This window comes from Zalophus californianus, chromosome 9 (genome assembly GCF_009762305.2).
Source record: "Zalophus californianus isolate mZalCal1 chromosome 9, mZalCal1.pri.v2, whole genome shotgun sequence".
In the NCBI taxonomy this organism is placed as follows: domain Eukaryota; kingdom Metazoa; phylum Chordata; class Mammalia; order Carnivora; family Otariidae; genus Zalophus; species Zalophus californianus.
In genome coordinates, this window is record NC_045603.1 from 41,609,903 (window position 1) to 41,635,468 (window position 25,566).

The 25,566-nt window shown below is 36.8% G+C and overlaps 1 protein-coding gene across 6 annotated transcripts in view; it reads left to right on the forward strand.

Moving 5' to 3' along the window:
- The window catches only part of OSBPL8 (oxysterol binding protein like 8), a 161,955-nt gene that overhangs the window by 75,892 nt on the left and 60,497 nt on the right, over positions 1 to 25,566 (forward strand). For 5 of the 6 annotated variants that reach the window (XM_027591882.2, XM_027591883.2, XM_027591884.2 and 2 more), the window contains one exon: positions 5,720 to 5,857. In XM_027591882.2, the coding sequence (XP_027447683.1) occupies positions 5,720 to 5,857 (138 nt within the window). The remainder of the gene's footprint in view (positions 1 to 5,719; positions 5,858 to 25,566) is intronic. The other variant, XM_027591887.2, reaches the window with a different exon arrangement.

Genomic DNA, 25,566 nt, shown 5'->3' on the forward strand with positions numbered 1-25,566 from the left:
ATAGTAATACCTCTACTAGTAAGAAGGAGATGGATACAACAAATTTGCACTTCTTAGACTATTTCCTTCTTTATATAGTGAAGTTATTCAAGATATACATACTTGTATCTTATGGAATACTGAAGCATAGTTTAATTCTGTTAGTTGTTCTTCTCATAATGTATTTTAAATTAGCCTAAAATGTACTGATGTCTGATACCACAGAAGAATATATGTAGCATATATAAATTATGTATGATACTACAAAAGAAGATACATAGTATATATAAATTATAAAGCGTAATCATCCAGTGAATATGTGTTGAACATATGAACCTACCACAAGACCTTGAATCTTTAAAATCCCTCATGTTCAACTATGTGCTTCTTCTCTCCTCTATCCCTGTTTGCCTGCCCCCAAGAAATGATGACTAGTTTTTATTTTTTATCATTTGCTTTTTTAAAAAATGTATTTTTTGATATTTTTAAATTCCATATGTGTCACTGAGTTTTGCTTGGTTAATTTTATGAGTGGTATCATGCTTTATGTCATATTCTAGAACTTGTTTTTTGTGTTAATATTTTCAAGATACAACCATGTTTGGGGGTATAGATACAGAGCATTCTTTTTCACTGCTGGATGCTATTCCATTATATGCATATAGTGCAGTCTATTAATCCATTTTATTTTCAGTTGATGACTAAGTTGTTTTGACTTTTGCTCTTATGAAAATTCTTGTTGTCTCTTGGTAAATGCATATAAGAATACTATTTCTAGGTATAAAGCTAAAAGTAGAACTGTTGGACCCATAGAGTATGCTGAAATTCAGTTTTATAAGGTAGTTCTATATTGTTTTCCAAAGTGCTTATATCAGTTTATTCTCCAGCATCAGTACTTAAAATGTCTCATTGATTCTCATCCCTCTCAGCATTTCGTGTTATCAGGCTTACTAATTTTTGTCAGTTTTACTAAGTTTAAAATATTTATTTCATTGTGATCTTAGTTTGTCTTTTTCTGGTTACTAAAGAGGATGAACATCTTTTTGTATATTTATTGGCCGTTTAATTTCTTCTTTCATGAACTCACTGTTCAAGTCCACCCCTCCCTCATTTTTCTTTTTCTTTAATTAAATTTTTTTTTTTGTATGGAGATACAATTGACAAATTTATATTAGTTTCAGGTGTACAGTGATGATTCAGTATTTGTATATTTTGCAAATGGTCACCACAGTAAGTCTAGTTAACATCCATCACCATACATAGTTACAGATTTTTTTTTCTTATGAGAACTTTTAAGATTTTTTTTTTTAAAGATTTTATTTATTTGACAGAGAGAGAGAGCTAATGAGAGCATGAACACAAGCAGGGGGAGTGGGAGAGGGAGAAGCAGGCTTTCTGCCAAGCAGGGAGCCCGATGCGGGGCTTGATCCCAGGACCCTGGGATCATGACCTGAGCCAAAGGCAGACGCGTAACTCACTGAGCCACCCAGGTGCCTGAGAACTTTTAAGATTTATTCTCTTAGCAACGTTCAAATATGCAGTATTAGTATTAACTATAATCATCATCCTGTACATTTCATTCACATGACTTATTTATTCTATAACTGAAAGTTTATACCCTTTGATTCCCTTCACCCATTTTGCCCACTCGTTACCCCCCTGCCTGTGTCTTTTCTCTGTATCTATGAACTTGGTTTTTGAACTTGGATCATACCATATTTGTCTTTCTCTGTCAGACTTATTTTACTTAGCATAGTTCCCTCAAGGTCCATCCATGTTATAAATGGCAAAATTTCATTCTTCTTTATGGCTGAGTAGTAGTCCATTCATTTGTCAATGGGCACTTAGATTATTTCCATGTCTTGATTATGGTAAATAATACCATGCTATGGTGAACATAGGGGTGCATATATCTTTTTGAATTTGTGTTTTCATTTTCTTCAGAAAAATATACATAAGTTGAATTGCTAGATTATATGGTAGTTTTTGTAACTAACTTCTTGAGGACCTTTCATGCTGTTTTCCATAGTGGCTATAACAATTTACATTCCCACCAGTTGTGCATAGGCAGTCAGGTCTCTCCATATCCTTGCCAACGCTTGTTATTTACTTTTTTTTGAGAAAAGCCATTCTGATAGTTGTGAGAGGATAGCTCATTGAAGTTTTGATTTGCATTTCCCTAATGATTAGTGATGTTTAGCATCTATTCATGTACCTGTTGGCCATTATTTCCTTTGGAAGAGTGTTCAGACATTCTGCCCATTTTTAAGTCAAATTTTTTGTCTTTTGCTGATGAGTTGTATAAGTTCTTGATGCATTTTGGACATTAACCCCTTACCAGATATATGACTTGCGAGTACTTTCTCCCATTCAGTAGCTTGTCTTTTCATTTTGTTGATGGCTTCCTTTGTGCTGCAGAAGCTTTTTTGAGGGAGTCCTATTGTTTATTTTTGCTTTTGTTGCCTCTGCTTTTGGTGTCAGATCCAAAAAAACATCACCAGTTCTGATGTCAAGGAGCTTACTGCCTGTGTTTTCTTTTAGGGAGTTTTAGGGTTTCAGGTCTTATATTCAAGTCTTTGATCCATTTTGAGTTAATTTTTGAATATGATGTATGATAGTGGTCCAGTTTCATTCTTCTGCATGTGGCTGTCCAGTTTCCCCAGTATGACTTATTGAAGAGACTTCCCTTTCTCCATTATGTATTCTTGGCTCCTTTCATGAATTAATTTGACCATATATGCATAGGTATATTTTTGGGCTATTCTATTCTATTCTGTCTTTTTTTATGCCAGTATCATACTGTTTTGATTATTTTGATTATTGTTTTGCTTAGTTCTGTTTTATAGTTTGAAACCAGAGAGCATGATGCCTTCAGCTTTGTTCTTCTGTTTCAAGATTATTTTGATTATTCAGGGTCTTTTGTGGCTCCATACAAATTTTAGGATTTTTTGTTCTATTTCTGTGAAAAACGCCATTGGAATTAAAAACATTTTTTTAAAGATTTTATTTATTTATTTTAGAGAGGGCATGCACAAGCTAGGGGAGCAGGAGAGGGACAGGGAGTGGGGAAAGAATCCCAAGCTCAGCGTCCCGATGTGGGGCTCAATCTCATGACCTGAACTGAAACCAAGAATTGGACACTTAACTGACTGAGCCACCCAGGCACCCTGCCATTGGAATTTTGATAGGGGTTGCATTGAATCTGTAGGTTGCTTTAGGTAGTATGGACATTTTAACAATATTAATTATTCCAATCCATGAGCATGGAATGTCTTTCCATTTGTGTCGTCTTCAGTTTCTTTTATCACTGTCTTACAGTTTTCAGTGTACAGGTTTTTAATCTCCTTGGTTAAATGTATTCCTAGGCATTTAATCTTTTTGATATGTCCCTAAATTTTCCTATTGAATTGTTGGTCTTTTTCCACTTGATTTATAGGGTTATTATTAATTTTTTAACATATTCTGGATACCAACCCTTTGTTAATTGTATAGGTTGCATGTATCCTGTTTTTCTTTTTAACTTTTAATGGTACCTTTTGATTAAAATCTTAATACAGCAGAATTTATTTATACCTTCTCTATGCCAGAACCATACCAGGACTTGAGGATTAATGGAAATATAAGGCAGACAAAACTCCTTTCTCTTGTGGAACTTATGGTCTAGCGGGAGAAGGCAGACAATAAACAAATGATTTCAGACAGTGATAAGTGATAATTTCAGACAGTGATAAGAGCTACAATGAAAATCATGTTTGATAAAGTGATAGATTATAATTGTGGCAGGGTGCACAGTAACCAAAAAAAATTTATAAATTGTATTAAAATTAAGAACTTATCACAGGTACCATGAAGAGCTTTTCTGAAGAGATGACATTTGAACGCACACAACAAATGATGAGGGGGTCAATAGTGTGACTGTCTGGGGTAGGAGTTTTCCAGGTAGAGGGAACCAGAGATTTAAAGGCCCAGAGACTGGGGCAAAATGGCATGTTTTGAGGAATACCAAGAAGGCTATTATAGCTAGAGCCAAGTGACTACAGAGGAGAGTAGTAGAGAATGAGGTTGGAAAGGTAAGGGGTGGGGGGGGCAGCCACTTTTGAGTTCTTATGCCATGGAGTTTATTGCAAGTATAATGGAAAGCCATTGAGGATATTTCTGCATGGTGCAAATCTGATTCATGATTTACAAAGATTGTTCAGGCTTCTATGTAGAGAATGAATTCTACAAAAGCAAGGAGCGAGACAGTAAGTCTGGAGACTAGGTAAAAATCTGTTGCTATGATCCAGTGGAAAAGCAGTGGTTGGCTTAGAACAGGGTGGTAGTTGTGGAAGTGGGGAGAAGTAAAAGGATTCTTGATGAATTTTGAACATAGACTATAAAGATCTCACAGATGAATTGGATGTGAAGCATGAAAGAAAGGAAGAATAGAAGAATATATCTAAGGTTTTTGGCTTGAGAAAGTGGGGGAGGAGAGTAGTAATTCCACTGAGATGCAGGAGAAGCAGGTTTGCAGAATAAGCAGAATCAAGAATTATGCTCTGGATAAATTTGAGATGCTTATTAAGTAATAGAGGTTATTATAAGGCAGGTAATTGGACATGTGAGTTCAAGGAGGGATATAAATTCAGGAGTCTATAGATTCTTTTTTTATGGACTTGATGGGAACATAAATTTTTATATCTTGGGTGTTAAGTGAAAGTTTTTTGAATTTTTACATTGAAATTTATAGAGCTAAAATAGAATTCTTAAACTTTAGCACAATGGGAAACAATTTGAACTTAAAGCAATCGATTTAAAAGATGTGATAAAAATATGAATGTGAAATTCTGGTTAAGTTAAAAATTAAATCTGTGGTGAGGACAGAATCATTCTCCCTCAAGATAAAGCTAAAGTTTTTGTAGGCAGAAAGCACAGAAACATAAATTGAAAGGACCTGGAGACCCTGGGGCACTGTGGATTTGGTCACAGTTTGCCCTATTTCTTCATTGAGTGTGTTTCTCTTTTCTGTCCTCTCTGCAACTGGACATTGCTCATCTTTATTAGTAGCTTGGTCAAATAGGTGAATAACAACTTTAAACACTATTTAAATTGATTATTGGGACAGCAAGCTTTTAAGAGATTAGACTTTGGAACCAAATGCTCCTAAGTTAGACCTCTTACCTCTATTAGTCTTAGGCATGACAGTCTCTGAATGAACCTCAAGTTTTCCTGTCTCTAAAATCATCTCTAGAAATCATACCTACTTTTCATGCAAATTAGAAATTAAAGTATAAATTCTAGTGAATGCAAATATTTTATGCTGCTACTAATTTGTATTTTTTCTGATCACTAATGAAGGTTGACTATCTTCATATGTTTATTGACCATTTGTATTTCATTTATGAAATGAATTTGTCTCGTTTATTGCTTTATTGGCAAATATAAAGAGTTAATAGAACAGTGAAAAATCCATAGTAACCTTGGAGTACCTTTCATTATCAGTTGACTATGTGTTTTCATTTTTATAATGTCTGTATTTTGTGTAATTTGACTCATGCATATACCTATCAGTTTCTCTTGGATTGATGGAAAACTACAATTAAAAGAAAACAAAGCAATTATGCAAATTAAAGTATGGAGTTGGTAAAATGAACATAACCATTGAGACTATTTCAGTCTTAGTTCTATTCCATGTTGTTAACCATGCCATTTTGTAAATCTGTAACATAAGTACTAATTCTTTTTGCCTTCTTTCCTTGAGCTGTGGTAGCAAACAGTGACGAATCTCAACTTCTGACACCAGGAAAGATGAGTCAGCGCCAAGGGAAAGAAGCTTATCCAACGCCAACCAAAGATTTGTACCAGCCATCTTTTAGTCCAGCAAGTCCTCATAGTCAGGGTAAGAAATTGTGCTTTTAATTTTGTTGTGGTTTTAAGGGGAGAATGACATTTTAGGTCTACCATAACTTTTTTCTTTGTAACTATTTGGTTTTATAGTGTTTTTTTATTTGTTTTGGTCATTCATTATACTCTTGAAATGAGTTTATTTTCCCTTAGAGTCCTTTTAATTTCTCTTATATTCTCTAGTGTACTTGATTACTTATACTTTTCTTCTAATTGAGTGATTCTCAAACTTTGTGGTCTCAAGATTCCTTTACTATGTTAAAAATTGTTGAGGACCTCAAAGAACTCTTACATAGGTTAACCTATTGATATTTATTATAAATTAGAATGAAGACATTTTAAAAATGTTTATAATTCATTTAAAATTATAATAAACCCATTACAGTTAATATGAATAACATTTTTATTAAAAAACAACTATGTTCCTCCTTCCCTTTTCCTCAAAAAAAAAAAAATTGAAAAGAGTGGTATTCTTTTCCCTCATAGTCGCTCAGATTTGGCTCTTTTGACATTTTGGGCTGGATAATTCTTTGTTGTGGGGGGCCATCATGTGCATTGTGGGATATTTAGCAGCATCTTTGGCCTCTACCCACTGGATGATAATAGCACTTTCTCGAGTTGTATACAACGAGCAATAGCTCTAGACTTTGGCAAATGTCCCAAATTGTCTTTGGTTGAGAACTACTGTCATACAATTTTTGGAAATCTCTGTGATATCTAGCTTAAGAAAAGACACCTGCATGTTCATATCTGCTTCTGCAGTTCATCTGTTAGGATGTGATGATTTGATTGAAGTATATGAATAAAATCTGGCCTCAGACATATATGTAGTCAGAAAACAGAGGATTACATTAATAGCTTTATACATAATTACAGATAGTCTTCTTTGATACTACACCAAAATTTGACAAGTGGTAGTTTCTTAAATATTGGTTGCAAAATGGAATCTGAAACATATCAATAATCTTTTCATACTCTCTTAAGTTAAAGTCCATTGCTCTATCTTGAACTTTGAATGGCTCTTTACTCATGCATGATTTTTTAACATCATGCATTAATCATTTGGGAAGTAGTTGCTTACTGAATTATGCAGATCTATTAAGTGTTGACACATTTTAAAATACAATACAAAGATGTGCTTTATGCATACTTCTCTTGTCATACAGAATATTAAAAACATGTGTACTCAAGGTTTAAGATTAATAATTTTTACTGTTTCATCAAGAACATCTATAAGTGAAACTGGCCTTTTACTTTAAGTGCATGGCAATGAAGAAATCAGTGACTACTAGTTTGTTGCCTGTGCCTTGATTTGTGCTAAGGTGTCAGCGGTTTTACCCAACATTGCTTTTGTACCATCAGTGCAAATGTCAGCACAATGAAAATGTATTATGGAACTAGTTTTGACCTTGCAGACTCTCTAAAAGAGTCTTGGGGACTCCCGGGGATTATGGATCTCACTTCCTAATTCATAATTGATAAATTTTGTGTATTGAATTCTGCTTCTTAGTAAAGTTTATTTAATCAGATGCTTTGAAGTCTTGTGGTACTACAATGGCTATGGTGGAAAGACTTCTGCTTTTAAAACTGAGCACTTAAATTTGGTGTTTGAAAGCTAGTATGTACTTTTTTTATGGCAATACCATACTGTTTTGATTATCATAGCTCTGTGTTATAGTTTGAAACCAAGGAGCATGATGCCTTCAGCTTTGTTCTTTTTTTCAGGAAATTTTGATTATTCAGGGTCTTTTGTGGTTCCATTCAAATTTTAGAATTTTTTTGTTCTATTTCTGTGAAAAATGCCATTGGAATTTTTTTAAAAAGATTTTATTTAAGCAAATGTGCACGATTGGTGGGGAGGAGTAGAAGGTGAGGGAGAGAGGGGGCAAAGAGAGTGCCAAGCAGGCTGCACTCAGCAAAGTTATCAAATACTTTAAAAAATTTAATTTGGAGTCTTAACTATCACAATATCTCTGTATAATTAGTCAGGTTTTGGTGTTGTGATTTTATAATATTATTTTTTTAAAGATTTTATTTATTAGAGAGAGAGAGAGAGCTCACACACAAGCTGGGGGAGAGGCATAGGGAGAGGGAGAAGCAGACTCCCCCTGAGCAGGGAGCCTGATGCGGGGCTCGATCCCAGGACCCTGGGTTCATGACCTGAGCTGAAGGCAGCTGCTTAACTGACTGAGCCACCCAGGTGCCCCAGTAATGTTGTGACTTTATGAATTATTCTTTGAAAGGAGGATTTAGTTACTTTTTAGATGAATATTAATTGGTAAATAGTAAGTTACATGATCATTTTCTACTTTATTTCAGTGGAAAATTTTTTCTAGTCAGGTGTTTGTTGGAAAATTTTTATTTACCATTGTTGGAACTGGAAGAACTTTATATAAAAACAAAAATAATTACCATGTTAACATTTACTGTATAGTTGTTGAATATATTTTGGAAAGTTAACATTTTTGTTGCCAAAATGCTTTTTTTTTATTTTTTATTTATTTATTCATGAGAGACAGAGGGAGAGAGAGAGGGAGAAGCAGGCTCCCAAGGAGCAGGGAGCCCGATGCGGGACTTGATCCCAGGATCCTGGGATCATGACCTGAGCCAAAGGCAGATGCTTAACCATCTGAGCCACCCTACACACTGGTATAAATAACCTTCATTAAGATAAAATTCTGGATGGATGTAGTTTATGTGGTTTTTCCATTCTGTGCACCCCAATTTTGACTGTAATAGATTCATCTAATTCACATATCCGTGTACTAGAATATTTAGAGAAATTCTTTAACTTGGGACTTAATGAAGAAAAAGGTTAGTTACTAATAATTAAAACTACCCTCATTTATATTTATCATGAACATTTTCAGACAAACGGAATTTGAGAGAATAGTACAGTGAACACTAATATACCCATTAGGTAGATTTAAGAAATTAATAACTTTTTCTCATTTGTTTCATTTATTTGAGGGTGAGGCTGGAATATTTAGAATAAGTTACAGACCTCATGATATTGTATCTCAAAATACTTAATGCAATTAAAAACATTTTCTTACATAACCATTAAGGCCTCTAACAGAATTAGTGATAATTACTTAACACAGGCTAATACCTAGTCCATTTTCAAATTTCCCCAATTGTTCCCACATCTCTTTACAGTAGGCTTATTACCGTAGGCTGATCCAAGAAAGGTTCTTAGATTGTATTTTGTTGTTATGTCATTATATTTGCTTCAATCCCAAAGAGTCTTCTTGTTTACTTCTATTTTCTCTTGTTGCTTTTGGCTTTTTTTTATAAAACTGGATCAGTGTTCCTATGGAATATTTGACCTTTTACATTGGATCACCTTCTTGCAGGATTATTTAATTTGTTTTTCTATCTTCTGTATATTGTGTAAACTGGAAGTTAAATGCAACATTGCATTCAGGTTGAACATTTATGGCGAGATTATTTTGTACCAGATGTGTACTGTGAAGGGGGAAATGTATCTGCAACACATGAGAATTCACTTAATGTTTGATTGTCCCACTGTTAGTGACTTAAGATTGATCAGTAGGTTCAGGTGGTGACAGCCCTAGCCTCTTCATTGAAAGTTGCATCCTTTTTCCCCTTCTGACCTGAAAGTGAAATAGATCCAGCTGGCACCTGCTAACTAGTCTTTTCCCCCATCAACTTTTTTAAGGGTGTAAGCACCCTTTGATGACCATTTAATCAGTTAAAATATTAGGGGTTGAAAAATGGTGATTTTCTAATTCTGTCATTCTTTTTACATTTGTTACTAAAATTTTTCTGTAAAGAAGAAATCTTAATTGTCGTAGAGTTACTTGGTAAACATTAAAATATAGTTCCTATAGGAAAGGCAGGATAAATGGTTGTTTCCGCCTGAGAACCCATATTTAGATTAAAGAGATGATGTAAAGTCTGTTTCCAGTGGTTACACATAATTTTTTTTGCCTTTAAAATTTTTTTAATATGATAAAGAACTCATACATTCTAATATATTCTTTGTATTTCAATCATTGGTAAAATGAAGATGATAATAGTACCCAGCACATAAGATTTTTATAAGGCTTAAAATGTTAGTACATATAAAAAGCCTAGAACATAGCTTGGTAAATAATAACCATTCATGACAGCTGATTAATAAATAACATTTATTATTTTAAATGATTCTGTTTGGGTTAAAAGCTGATATTTCAGTTGTTGCTGTACTTAAGCATCTTACAGAGGCTCATTTAGAAATTCTTTTTAGCATGGATGGCCCATGTAAACCTCTAATTTTTGCATTTAAAGCAGCTGCAGTGTCAGTTATATCTTGATTTGCACCTAAGTGTTCCTGCATTAGTTACAGGTAAATTAATATTTGTGGAGTGAATTACATACTGAATGTTCTTATTTATTAAAGTCAACCTGTTTTCTTTGTGTAATGCAAGGTATCTCCCTCTGGTTTAACTACTGAAATTCTGTATCATAGTTTCCAGGTGTCAAATTTGCTTAAAATAAGATATATCAATTAACTTTAAAAAAAAAAAAGATTTACTTATTTTAGAGCGAGAAAGAGTGTGTGTCCATGGGTAGGGGGGAAGAGCAGAGAGAGAGGGAGAGAAGTAATCTCAAGCAGACTCCCTGCTGAGTGAGGAGCCCTATACAGGGCTCCATCTCACAACCCTGAGATCGTGACCGGAGCTGAAACCAAGAGTCAGACGGTCAGCAGGCTGAGCCACTCAGGTGCCCCTATATCCATCAACTCTTGATTATGATGAGGATAAACTGCTGGAGGAGATTAACAAATGTCCTGTGAACCTCTTTGAATTGTCTACCATGTCTCAAATACTCTTGCTTAGTATTATCAGCTTCTGAATGGAAAGAGAGTTCCAAAAACTGTTGACAGTAATAATGACTAACATTTAATGCTCTTTATTTCTCTAAGTGCTTTTTACACGCATTAGTTCCTGGAATTCTTGCAAGAACCTTATGGTGTATAAATCATTCTTCCTGTTTCACAAGTGAGGAAATTGAGCAGTTGGTAAGGCTAATTTCCTTGCCCCAATTCACAGAAATAATACATGATAGAGTGTGAATTTGAACCTAGATATGATTCCAGAACTTGGTTTTGTTTGTTTGTTTTTTAGTTTCAGTGAATTAGTCATTCAGTTTTTTGATGCTCAAATTTTCTAAACTTTCAACTTTGGCTCCTGTGTCTTTTGATAGAACTCCATTATATGTAGAATGCTTTCTGTGGAGATTTTGAGTTTTCTTTTTCATTTTTGTTTTTGTTTTTGAGTAATATATAACAGTGCAATTACAGAGTCAGGTGGTGAGTATATGTTTTACTTTATAAGAAATTGGCCAAACTAATTCCAAAGTAGTTGTACCATTTTATATTTCTGTTAGCAGCATATGAGCATTTCAGTTGCTGTGTATTCTCAACCTTTTTTATTTAGCCATTCTAGTGAGCATGTAGTGGTATCACATTGTGGTTTTAATTTGCATTCTCTTATAACTAATGATGTTTATCTTTTCACATACTCATTGGCCACAGGTATATTTGAAGTGTAAGTTCAGAGTTTTTACCCATTTAAACAACTGGTGTGTTTATCTTATTGAATTTTAAGAGTTCTTTGTGTATTTCAGTATTGTGCTTTGCTAGCTGTGTTTATTGTATTTGCTTCAAGTTTTGGCATACCTTTTCATTGTACAAATGATTTCTTTCAAAGAGTAGATGCTTTTTAATTTTGATGAAGCCCACTTTATCATTTTTTACCCTATGATTCAAGCTTTTTTCCCCCCCATCTCTACTGAAGAAATCTTTGTGTACCCTAAGGTTGCAGAGAACATTTTCTGTGATCTCTTCTAAAAGTGTTACAGCATTAAAACTCTGATCTCTGTTTTCATTCTTACTATTATATCTGAAGCCAGGTCTTTATTATTTCATACCTATGTACCACACCCTTCTAATTCTATTAGGACCTTGCCCTCCAGTATACTAGGCTCATCTTTCTTTTTCTTTTTTTAAAGATTTATTTATTTTAGAGAAGGAGTGTGCACGTGTGGGCAAGTGGGGCGAGGGGCAGAGGGAAAGAATCTTCAAGCAGACTCCCTGCTGAACGAGGACCCTGACGCAGGGCTCAATCCTATGACTCATGAGATCATGGCCTGAGCTGAAACCAAGATGTTGAACTGACTGAGCCACCCAGGCTCCCCTCAGGCTCATCTTTCTTAACAAAACAATCTTGTGTTAAGGTGAGATTATTATGAGAATGGGGCTTTTGTAGATGTATACAGGCAGAGAGTACATAGATCCTCTGAAGTAGGTCTCTGAGGGAAATAATATGAATAAAGAGAAATAGAAAATTACAAATGAAAATACAGCTTTTATTATTCAAGCTTGTAACCAAAAAGTTCACTAGATGCCTACAATTCTGTTGCTCCCATTCTCAAAAAGTTGACAGTTGATTGTTGCTTAAAGCAGTGGCTGCTGAGTCTGGCTGTGTCTGAGAATCACCTGGGAGCTTTGCTTAGATACAGATTTCTACTCCAGCCTCATGAAATCTCTAGGACTTTTTTTTTTTCTTCCTCTAGGGCGAGACCGTGTATTTATAAAGCTCTCCAAGTGTCTCTGATATAGTAACATTTGGACAAATAGTCGAGAGCAAAAATTCCAGATTCCATAATCTGGTAGTCAGGACTCTTAGTTTGTCTGATTTTACGGTACCTTTCCAATCTCATTTTGTTTCCCGTCATCATGAACCCAGCAAGATGGCTTTCTTCCCTGTTCCCCAGTTTGTCTATGCTTTTATTTACCCTGGTCCTCCATAATGGAATGTCCTCTCCCTTTCCTTTGCTTATCTGAATACTTCTACTTACTAGGATGCCATTAGTAAAAAATGGCCTCAGAGTAAGGATCAGATTAAGAGTGCTTCTGTAAGATTTTATGTTGCAACTTCAGAAGAATTTAAGGCAATGTCTCTTAGATCCTTTCAGCTGGACAAAGGGCTTCAAAGGGTCTTAAAGGTGTACCTTTTAGAATGTCTCAGCTAGCCAAAAGAGCTAAGGCTCTTAAGTCTGCTCTCGAATAGCACCGTGACATAGCCCAAAGTAGTGAATAGTCTATCTCAAAGAAATTTGTGGTTGTGGCATCTGTTTCATTGAGGTTATTCTAATAAAATTCATAAGAAACTCAAAAAGTTTTTACAAGAATGGTGCTAAAGGAAGCACCACCAGCTTAGATGGAAAAGGATAGACATAGTTCAATGAAGTAGAGCCTTTGAGGGGGAGGGGGGACTCCTAATCTTGTGTGGGCATGAAGAAAGTTGAGAAAGCTCCACTGTTGTAAACATGGACCATTTCTTAAGAAAGAGGAAGACTGACTCAGAGAATGGAGCCAGGAGCCCAGAGGGCAGAGTCAAGATCCACAAAGGACTATTTTCAAAGAACATGACTGTTCTAATCAAACTGCTGATGACGTGCCCAGCAGATTTCACAGTTGCTATGGCACTGTTGTGCCTTCTGTGTAATTCATTATCCTCTGCATCTTTTGAACTCAAGTGTCCATTGCAGTCCTGTCCCTGGCTTACTGCAGTGCGACAAATAAGTTATTTTTTGAGGTGATAGGATTTTGGTTTAAGAGGAGCTGTATCTGAGGAGTTATATGTGAGGAACTAAACCGAAGGAGTACCATTTGCACTTGAACCTGATTTAAATAACTAGATCCTGGCCTTAGAGCCAGTGCTATAATAGGATGACATTTTGGTTGGGGGGAGATGATGAGTATATTTTACATGTGGAAGGAATATGAATTAGGTGCACTCTGGTGTATTTCATTTTCAAAGATGACAGCAGTAATGTCTTCATCTTACATGACTTTTTTTTTTTTTTTACTCTGTCCTGCAACTTGCCCATCAAGAAATGGACTTTATTCTTTTTTTTTCAGATCTAATTTATTTTTTTTTTGACAGAGAGATAGCACAAGTAGGCAGAGAGGCAGACACACGGTAGCTAGAGAAAGACATGGGGCAAGAAGGAGGTGTAAGAAAGGAGATATTTGAGCATGTCCAGACATTTAAAGGATAAAGGCAGTAGAGAGAAATACAAAGCATGTGAGAAAGATGGGGGAGTTAATAGGGTAGGTCTCAGAGGAGGCAGCAGGGATGGGATCTAGTGTGCAGGTGAAGGGATTGAGAGGGCTAGGAATACAGCTGGAAAGTAGAGGAACCATGTTAGTGGGGATGCCAAGTAGCGTTCAGTCCTCAGTTGAGGTTGGTATTAATCTGCCTCAGTGTGAAATTTTCATCTGTAAGGTTAGGTTTTACTAGGTATGTGCAATAAAAGTAATCATGGCAGAGTAGGTGTAGGATGCTGGCGGGGGAGTGGAGGTTTAATGGGTGAGTTTGGTGAATGCTTTGGTGGGAGGGGGTGGATCTGTAGGAGGAAATGTCTGAATTAGGGGACAGCTTGAAGGCATTGTAAGCAGTTGTGGGGGCTAAGGCAAGGGTTCTCCAACAGATGAATACTGAAATGATAAAATAATTGAGGATTAATGTAAAAGGAAGAAAGGTGTAGAGAGTAAATGTCATTGTCATTAAACTTCTCATGACAACTTGTCCTTTTTTTTTTCCTTTTTCTTTTTTAATATTCGTCTATTCCTAGCACGCATAGTACCTGGAACACATTAGGTACTTTTAAGTTGAGTAAATGAATGAATGTCTTTACTGAGCACCTTTTATGTGCTAGTCCCTGCCCTTGTGAAGCTTTAGTCTCATTTTTTAATGAATAGATGCAAGTTTGGAGGTGATACTCATGGCCTAAAACCTGTACATGAATACGACATGAACCTCACATACAATATTGTTCCTGTATTTGCTAAAGAGAGAGGCCTACAAGAGAGTGGGGAAAAATGGCATATATATTGATCCTATATCCTGGACTAATGCTACTAGCTACCATTTATCAAGTTTAGCTAATACACTAAAAGTGGTATTGCAAAACTATATTGAACTGTTGAAATAATCCCATAAGACAAGGCACAGTTACTATATCAGTTTTATAAGTGAGAAAACTAAGGATTTAGGGATGTTAAGAAATTTGTTCAAATTCACAAAACTTGTAAATGTCTGAGGCAGTTTTCAATCTCAGGACTGTCAAAGCCCGAAGTCTTACTGCACTCTACTGGAGTGAATTACAGTGCCAGCTATTTTCTTTTTGTTTTATACATGCTATTGTGTTAGAAGTTTGTTTTGCCAGTGCTTTAGGATGGCGAAGATTCTGATTTGTTCCTGTTTTCTAGCTGAGTCTCCTTCATGTATATTGATTCATACCAATTTAATGTAGGTCATTATCCCTTAAAAAACAGTTGTTAGATTTTTTTGTTTTTGATTTTTTGCAGTGTGGTTTCCTTCCATTGTTTTAGGGTTTTCTTTTCTTTTTTTGAAGGAAGTAGGGAGACTGATTCTCCTCACTAGAGCCCACACACATCAAGGTAGTCTTTTGTCATATCTTTAGGTTATGGTAATGAATCAGATTATTCCAGAAATTATGTGTCAGATTTTTTACCTTATTCAAAGTTAAGTATACCAGTTTACTTAAAAATACTTTTTAGTATGATTACACTCTCTTAAATAGGATGGTATTTGTTTTATGCTCCTTTGACCTTTATTTTGGCTTTTTTTCAAGAAAGAAAGACATGTATATTAATTAGGCTTGTTGTCTGCCTTTCCTCCCCTCTTTTTTTAAAAATTTTTTATTGTTATGTTAATCACCATACATTACATCATTAGTTTTTGATGTAGTGTTCCATGACTCATTGTTTGTGCATAACACCCAGTGCTCCAGGCAGAATGTGCCCTCTTTAATACCCATCACCAGGCTAACCCATCCTCCTACCCCCTCCCCTCTAGAACCCTCAGTTTGTTTTTCAGAGTCCATCCTCTCTCATGGTTCGTCTCCCCCTCTGACTTACTCCCCTTCATTCTTTCCTTCCTGCTATCTTCTTTTTCTTTTTTCTTAACATATGTTGCATTATTTGTTTCAGAAGTACAGATCTGTGATTCAACAGTCTTGCACAATTCACAGCGCTCACCATGGCACATACCCTACCCACTGTCTATCACCCAGCCACCCCATCCCTCCCACCCCCGACCACTCCAGCAACCCTCAGTTTGTTTCCTGAGATTAAGAATTCCTCATATCAGTGAGGTCATATGATACATGTCTTTCTCTGATCGACTTATTTCACTCAGCATAACACTCTCCAGTTCTATCCACGTCATTGCAAATGGCAAGATCTCATTCCTTTTGATGGCTGCATAATATTCCATTGTGTATATATACATCTTCTTTATCCATTCATCTGTCGATAGACATCTTGGCTCTTTCCACAGTTTGGCTATTGTGGACATTGCTGCTATAAACATTGGGGTGCACGTACCCCTTCGGATCCCTACATTTGTATCTTTGTGGTAAATACCCAGTAGTGCAATTGCTGGATCGTATGGTAGCTCTGTTTTCAACTGTTTGAGGAACCTCCATACTGTTCTCCAGAGTGGCTGCACCAGCTTGCATTCCCACCAACACTGTAGGAGGGTTCCCCTTTCTCCACATCCCCGCCGACATTTGTCATTTCCTGACTTGTTAATTTTAGCCATTCTGACTGGTGTGAGGTGGTATCTCATTGAGGTTTTGATTTGGATTTCCCTGATGCTGAGCGATGTTGAGCACTTTTTCATGTGTCTGTTGGCTATTTGGATATCTTCTTTGGAAAAATGTCTGTTCATATCTTCTGCCCATTTTGTGATTGGATTATTTGTTCTTTGGGTGTTGAGTTTGATAAGTTCTTTATAGATTTTGGATACTAGCCCTTTATCTGATATGTCATTTGCAAATATTTTCTCCCATTCTGTCGGTTGTCTTTTGATTTTGTGGACTGTTTCTTTTGCTGTGCAAAAGCTTTTTATCTTGATGAAATCCCAATAGTTCATTTTTGCCCTTGCTTGCCTTGCCTTTGGCGATGTTTCTAGGAAGAAGTTGCTGCGGCTGAGGTCGAAGAGGTTGCTACCTGTGTTCTCCTTTAGGATTTTGATGGACTCCTGTCTCACATTGAGGTCTTTCAACCATTTGGAGTCTATTTTTGTGTGTGGTGTAAGGAAATGGTCCAGTTTCATTCTTCTGCATGTGGCTGTCCAATTTTCCCAACACCATTTGTTGAAGAGACTTTCTTTTTGCCATTGGACATTCTTTCCTACTTTGTCAAAAATTAGTTGACCATAGAGTTGAGGGTCCATTTCTGGGCTCTCTCTTCTGTTCCACTGATCGATGTGTCTGTTTCTGTGCCAGTACCATACTGTCCTGATGATGACAGCTTTGTAATAGAGCTGGAAGTCCGGAATTGTGATGCCGCCAGCTTTGCTTTTCTTTTTCAGTATTCCTCTGGCTATTCGGGGTCTCTTCTGGTTCCATGCAAATTTTAGGATTCTTTGTTCCATTTCTTTGAAAAAAGTGGATGGTATTTTGATGGGGATTGCATTGAATGTGTAGATTGCTCTAGGTAGCATTGACATCTTCACAATGTTTGTTCTTCCAATCCATGAGCATGGAACGTTTTTCCATTTCTTTATGTCTTCTTCAGTTTCTTTCATGAGTATTTTATAGTTTTCTGAGTACAGATCCTTTGCCTCTTTGGTTAAATTCATTCCTAGGAATCTTATGGTTTTGGGTGCAATTGTAAATGGGATCGACTCCTTGATTTGTCTCTCTTCTGTCTTGTTGTTGGTGTATAGGGATGCCACTGATTTCTGTGCATTGATTTTATATCCTGCTACTTTACTGAATTCCTGTATGAGTTCTAGCAGTTTTGGGGTGGAGTCTTTTGGGTTTTCCACATACAGTATCATATCATCTGCAAAGAGTGAGAGTTTGGCTTCCTCTTTGCCGATTTGGATGCCTTTGATTTCTTTTTGTTGTCTGATTGCTGTGGCTAGGACTTCTAATACGGTGTTGAATAGCAGTGGTGAGAGTGGACATCCCTGCCGTGTTCCTGACCTTAGGGGAAAAGCTCTCAGCTTTTCCCCATTGAGAGTGATATTCGCTGTAGGTTTTTCATAGATGGCTTTTATGATATTGAGGTATGTACCCTCTATCCCTATACTCTGAAGAGTTTTGATCAAGAAAGGATGCTGTACTTTGTCAAATGCTTTTTCTGCATCTATTGAGAGGATCATATGATTCTTGTTCTTTCTTTTGTTAATGTATTGTATCACGTTGTTTGATTTGCGGATGTTGAACCAACCTTGCAGTCCAGGGATAAATCCCACTTGGTCATGGTGAATAATCCTTTTAATGTACTGTCGGATCCTATTGGCTAGTATTTTGGTGAGAATTTTTGCATCCATGTTCATCAAGGATATTGGTCTGTAATTCTCCTTTTTGATGGGGTCTTTGTCTGGTTTGGGGATCAAGGTAATGGTGGCCTCATAAAATGAGTTTGTAAGTTTTCCTTCCATTTCTATTTTTTGGAACAGTTTCAGGAGAATAGGTACTAATTCTTCTTGAAATGTCTGATAGAATTCCCCTGGGAAGCCATCTGGCCCTGGGCTTTTGTTTGTTGGGAGATTTTGGATGACTGCTTCAATTTCCTTAGTGGCTATAGGTCTGTTCAGGTTTTCTATTTCTTCCTGGTTCAATTTTGGTCGTTGATACATCTCTAGGAATACACCCATTTCTTCCAGGTTATCTAATTTGCTGGCGTAGAGTTGCTCATAATATGTTCTTATAATTGTTTGTATTTCTTTGGTGTTGGTTGTGATCTCTCCTCTTTCATTCATGATTTTGTTGATTTGGGTCATTTCTCTTTTCTTTTTGATAAGTCTGGCCAGGGGTTTATCAATCTTGTTCATTCTTTAAAGAACCGGCTCCTAGTTTCGTGGATCTGTTCTGTTCTTTTGGTTTCTAGTTCATTGATTTCTGCTCTGATCTTTAATTTCTCTTCTCCTGCTGGGTTTAGGCTTTCTTTGCTGTTCTTTCTCCAGCTCCTTTAGGTGTAGGGTTAGGTTGTGTATTTGAGACCTTTCTTGTTTCTTGAGAAAGGCTTGTATTGCTATATACTTTCCTCTCAGGACTACCTTTCCTGTATCCCAAAGATTTTGAACAGTTGTGTTTTCATTTTCATTGGTTTCCATGAATTTTTTTAATTCTTCTTTAATTTCCTGATTGACCCATTCATTCTTTAGTAGGATGCTCTTTAGCCTCCATGTATTTGAGTTATTTCCAACTTTCCTCTTGTGATTGAGTTCTAGTTTCAAAGCATTGTGGTCTGAAAATATGCAGGGAATAATCCCAATCTTTTGGTACTGGTTGAGACCTGATTTGTGACCTAGGTTGTGATCAGTTCTGGAGAATGTTCCATGGGTACTAGAGAAGAATGTGTATTCCGTTGCTTTGGGATGGAATGTTCTGAATATGTCTGTGAAGTCCATTTGGTCCATTGTGTCATTTAAAGTCTTTATTTCCTTGTTGATCTTTTGCTTAGATGATCTGTCCATTTCAGTGAGGGGGGTGTTAAAGTCCTCCGCTATTATTGTATTGTTGTCAATGTGTTTCTTTGCTTTTGTTATTAATTGCCTTATAAAATTGGCTGCTCCCACGTTAGGGGCATAGATATTTACAATTGTTAGATCTTCTTGTTGGATAGACCCTTTAAGTAGGATATAGTGTCCTCCTTCATCTCTTATTACAGTCTTTGTTTTAAAATCTAACTTGTCTAATATAAGGATTGCCACCCCAGCTTTCTTTTGGTGTCCATTAACATGGTAAATTGTTTTCCACCCCCTCACTTTCAATCTGGGGGTGTCTTTGAGTCTAAAATGAGTCTCTTGCAGACAGCATATGGATGGGTCTTGTTTTTGAATCCAATCTGATAGCCTGTGTCTTTTGATTGGGGCATTTAGCCCATTTACATTCAGGGTAACTATTGAAAGGTATGAATTTAGTGCCATTGTATTGCCTGTAGGTGACTGTTACTATATATTATCTGTGTTCCTTTCTGATTTATGCTGCTTTTAGGCTCCCCTTTCAATATTTCTTGTAGGGCTGGCTTCGTGTTTGCAAATTCCTTTAGTTTTTGTTTGTCCTGGAAGCTTTTTATCTCTCCTTCTATTTTCAATGACAGCCTAGCTGGATATAGTATTCTTGCTGCATACTTTTCTCGTTTAGTGCTCTGAAGATCTCATGCCAGTCCTTTCTGGTCTACCAGGTCTCTGTGGATAGGTCTGTTGCCAATCTAATGTTTCTACCATTGTAGGTTACATATCTCTTCTCCCGAGCTGCTTTCAGGATTTTCTCTTTGTCTCTGAGACTCGTAAGTTTTACTAATAGATGTCGGGGTGTTGACCTATTTTTATTGATTTTGAGAGGGGTTCTCTGTGCCTCCTGGATTTTGATGCCTGTTTCCTTCCTCCCATTAGGGAAGTTCTCTGCTATTATTTGCTCCAATATACCTTCTGCCCCTCTCTCTTTCTTCTTCTTCTTCTGGGATCCCAGTTATTCTAATGTTGTTTTGTCTTACCATATCGCTTATCTCTCGAATTCTGCCCTCCTGATCCTGTAGTTGTTTCTTTCTCAGCCTCTTTATTTTCCATCATTTGGTCTTCTATCTTGCTGATTCTCTCTTCTGCCTCATTTATCCTAGCAGTTAGTGCCCCCATTTTTGATTGCACCTCATTAATAGTCTTTTTGATTTCGACTTGGTTAGATTTTAGTTCTTTTATTTCTCCAGAAAGGGTTTCTCTAATAACTTCCACACTTTTTTCAAGCCCAGCTAGTATCTTTAAAGTCATGATTCTGAACTCTAGATCCGACATCGTACTAATGTCCGTATTGGGTAGGTCCCTGGCTGACGGTACTACCTCTTGTTCTGTTTGCTGAGGTGATTTTTTTCGTCTTGTCATTTTGCCCAGAGGAGAATAGATGAATGAGAGGAGAAAATGCTAACAGATTAACAACGTCCCCAGCAAATATACTCTATACAAATCAGAAAAGACCTGAAACCAGGGGAAAAGAGAGGGAAAGAAAGAAAAAAGAAAGAGAAAAAAAACAAAAAACAAAAAGAAAAAAATAAAAGCAAAAACAGAACAATACAAAAAAATCAGAATATGATCAAATATGATCAGGCTAGTGCATAGATCAGTGCCACACACTAGATTTTGGGCATATTTTGGTCTGTTAGAAAAAACTGCCTCCTAAAATTTTAAAGGAAGAAAGACATATATGTACAAAATAAGGGTTGATATAATGAAGGGATGGAAGATGCCTGTAAAGATAAAAATTATAAAAGAGTTTATAAAAGGAATTGAAAAGTAAGTTGTTTGAAAAAAGAAAGATTTAAAAAAAAAAGAAAAAAAAGGGAGAGAATGTGATCAGGCAGGAGACTAGAACAAAGCCATACAGTAGTGATTTAGGGTATATTTTGATCTGTTAGAAGAAACTATCTTAAAATTTTAAAGAGAGAACAACTTATTTATATATGCCAAAAATAAGTGTAACTACTATGAAGGGATAAAATATGACTCTAAAAATGAAAAATAAAAAATATTTTTTTAAAAAAGTGATTGATAAGATGTTTGTTGAAAAAAGGAAAAAGAAAAATTAAAAACAGTTAAAAAATTAACTTTGAAAAACTAATGAATCATAGTAAAAAAAAAAGCCATGAATTCTATGTGCTGTATTCCTCTAGCGCTGGAGTTCTCCCGTTCTCCTGGATCCGTAAACTTGGTCTTGGCTTGCTGGCCGTTCGTGCTGATCTTTTCGGGGGCGGGGGCCTGTTGCCATGGTTCCCAAATGTCTTTGCTGGAGGCGGAATTTCCCCGCCCTTGTCGGTCCGGGCTAAGCAAGCTGCTCAGGTTTGCTCTCAGGAGCTTTTGTTCCCTGCAAGCTCTCGGTACAGCTTTGGAGGACCAGGGTGAAAATGGTGGCGTCCCAATCTCCACCCGGAGGAGCTGAGAACTCGGGGCCCCGCTCCTCAGTGCGGTCCCAGAGAAAAGCAGTCACTCCCGTCTCCCCGTCTCTCCGGCTGCACTCCGTGCTCACCCGGCCTGTGACCGAGCGTTTGTATCTCTGGCACCTGACCCCCTGTGGAGCCTCCAAACCCAACAGATCCCTGCGGTGCCCTCCCGCGCCACTCCTCCCAGGAGAGGAAGGGGAGTCTCCCTGGCTCTGCCGCTTGTTGGGTCCCTGCTGGAGAAGCAGTGGCCCGACTGGGCCGTGGATCACGGTTTATGGCAACCCCGAGCTGAGAGCCCGCGCCTCGGCTCCGTCTCTGTAGCCGGCTTCCCCGTTCCGATACCTGGGAGCTCTGCTGCACTCAGGCACCCCCAGTTTTTCTGTGACCCCAAGGGTCCTGAGACCACACTGTCCCGCGAGGGTTCCACCCCACGCTTAGCCACTGGAGCGACGTCCCTCAGCGGAGCCGACTTCTAAAAGTTCCGATTTTGTGCTCCGAGGCTCTTATCACTTGCCAGAAGCGGCCGACGGAGGCCCCCTCCCCCACCGTCTATCCTCCCGAATATCGCCTCGGATTCACTTCTCCACCCGTCCTACCTTCCAGTAAGTGGCCGCTTTTCTGTTCAGAGAGTTGTTGCTACTCACTTCTTCCAGCTCCTGTTGAGTTCGTAGGTGTTCAGAATGGTTTGATCCCTATTCAGCTGAATTGCTGAGACCAGACGAAATCCAGGTCTCCTACTCCTCTGCCATCTTGCTCCGCCCCCCTCCTCCCCTCTACATTTGAAAGTGCAGTGCCAAGGGATCCTAGAGAATAAATTAAAGCTCATTTCATGTATAGATACTTTGTTCTAACTACATGACATTTGAGATTGTTATCAAAGCTTGATGAGTTCCTATATCTTGTAATTCTTCGGTCATAAAAAGCTATTTTGCATGCTTTTAGCTTTACAAAACCATCTTTCAGTTGTAGTGCTTTATAAGAGAATATAAAATATTGCTTTGCCAAAACTTAAAGGAGTCTGTTGCAAACTAATTTTTAAATGTTTAAAATTTAAAAACTTTTAAAACTGAAAGTTACCTAATCAGTTACCTGCTTAACCAGTTTTATCAAAATTAATTTAGACCATGCTTGCTTTATCTAGACTTGAATTAAAATGTATATACTTAGTATTGTGTTTCTCTTATCCTTCAGCAAATTCTCTTAACCCTGCCAAGTCCCTTCACTTTGAATTCCCTGGTAGCATTAAACATGACATGATGGATCTGTATCTACAACTTAATAGAAAACTTTAAAGGGGGATTTTCTTTGCAGAGTTTGCTAGTGTGAAGATGTTGTACCAGATTCCCCAGGGTGACAGTTTTAGACCTCGCTGGTATAATCTCAGGTGGCACCTTCATTAAAATGGTTTATAGACAAAAGGAGACAAAGAAGTCAGTTTCCTCCATGAATCGAAGCAATTCTTCCTTCCTTGGTAAGATATTTCTAGGATCAATTCTTGAGCATTTATGAGACTACACACACATAACAAATATGTCTTGAATATATGTGTTCTATTTCATGAAAATTGTTTTACCTGAAAGAGTACTTGAATTTATCCGCACTACCTCTAATTTTTTTTTCTAATTGCTGTGCTTTGGTTTGTAGCCATAGTTCTTTTTCATTACAGATAGTATACGTTAAAGGTTATGTTAATTTTCTTCTGAGTTATTGAATCCTCACTGTTAGAGTTTTGAAGTTATTTCTTTTTTTTCTTTTCTTTTTTTTTTTTTTAATTGACAGAGAGAGACAGAGAGAGAGGGAACACAAGCAGGGGGAGTGGGAGAGGGAGAAGCAGGCTTCCTGCCGAGCAGGGAGCCCGATGCGGGGCTCGATCCCAGGACCCTGGGACCATGACCGGAGCTGAAGGCAGTTGCTTAACCAACTGAGCCACCCAGGCGCCCCTGAAGTTATTTCTTAAGACACAGTTGTTTTCTGTTTGAAATTCCTTGTGTTCGGATAGTTGCTTCTTAGAGAGGTATGAAAGTATTAAATAATGAAAAAATTATAATATTTGGCAAATTAAAAAAATGAGAATGAAATATTTTTCTAAATCTCTCTTGTGAAACGTTGCAATATCTGTGTTTTTCAAATGTTCTGCGCTCCTGTAGGGGAAACTGAAATACTTTGAAAACATTTATTGAAAAGTGAGAATGAATAATTTAGCGCTGTTTTAAACATCTTTACAAAGATGAGAGGGTTCTGTCTCATCCTTGCCAGGCCTTATTAATTGCTTTTTATCAAAGCAGTTAAGAGGAACATAAAGAATACTAAAAGACACTTTTCCCTCTATAAATATTCTGTGTGTGTGTATCTAAAATATATATGTGTGTGTACATATATATATTTACTTAAGATGTGTGTGTGTGCTTACTTAAGATAACATTAAAGGATTATCAAGTACTACTTGCACTAGTCTCTCAGCTCTTTTCTGTTGGGATTTCCTCCCATTTGTTTCCAAAGTCTGAGAGGTTGAGACTACCTTCTTAGCAAGAGTGGTAAAATAGTTTCACCTATAGAGTTAACTGCTACGATTTTCCTTTCCTTGAGGCATGGAAATGCAAGTTTTCTGTATTGTTAGTAAATGTGTAGCAAGATAGTAACAACTTAATTTACCAATATTTGCATAATTTCTGAGAGAAGTAGTTTCATAGAAATTTTTCTGTTTTCATTTTGGTTGTTGTAATTTTGAACATACGTAGGTTTTATTTAAGAATGAACACAGTGAAGTTTAGCAAACTCCTATTTTCCAGGTAAAGGCAGAGTTTGTGAAAGATGAACAAATTCCCCCTGGGGACTATAGGATTTTCCAAGGGTCTCTTCCATCAAGCTGGCCTTTATTCTGTTTGGTGTACAGAATTCTGTACTAGAAAGCAAGAACAAACCAAAAATTCTCATTCCCAATTTGTAATTGGGAAATTTAGGGACAGGAAGTAGGGAAACATAAGGAAACATGTAAGTGAACTTAACATGTTACAGTTCCAGTAATAGAGCAAACTAGACATTCAGAAAAAACCTTCCTAGTAAGAACATCAAAATGTTGGATATGGTGGGGGTTTTTTGTTTTATATTTTTGTTTCTGTTTTTTATACCACTTTATTTCAACTTGAGCACTTAAATGTAAAACTACACACTGGTGAACTGTTTTCCTTACTAATTCTGAATTGCTGTAAGTGTACAAGTTCTGCTAGCAGTTCAACGCTTAGATTCAATCATCTCTGACACATGGTAGATTTCATATAATGAAAATACCTAAAATAGTTAGTGCAGTATACTGAATTGATCAAAATAAAATGAACACACTGCAATACTTATTTATGTTATAAATTGATACATTGTTTATTATGATTCTAGCCATGTAGGAACAACTAGACCCCCTTCCTTTCAAAGGGATAAAAAAGGAAAAATTAGCTGTTTTAGTAACTGTACATTTTGTATACTTTTAAGCAACTCTAAAATATTACAGGAAAGTAATAAACATATATGGAGACTGCAGTGCAGTACCTTATTTATAGTACCACTGAAGATCAAATTTAAAATAACCAAGTTTGAATGTACATAATTGTTAGTGCCTTGACTATAATATGTCCAAAGAGAACAAAAGCCTGCTCCCTGCCACAAACAACAAAACATATGTAATGGCCAGCTATGATTAAATAGAAATCACAGGCACCTGA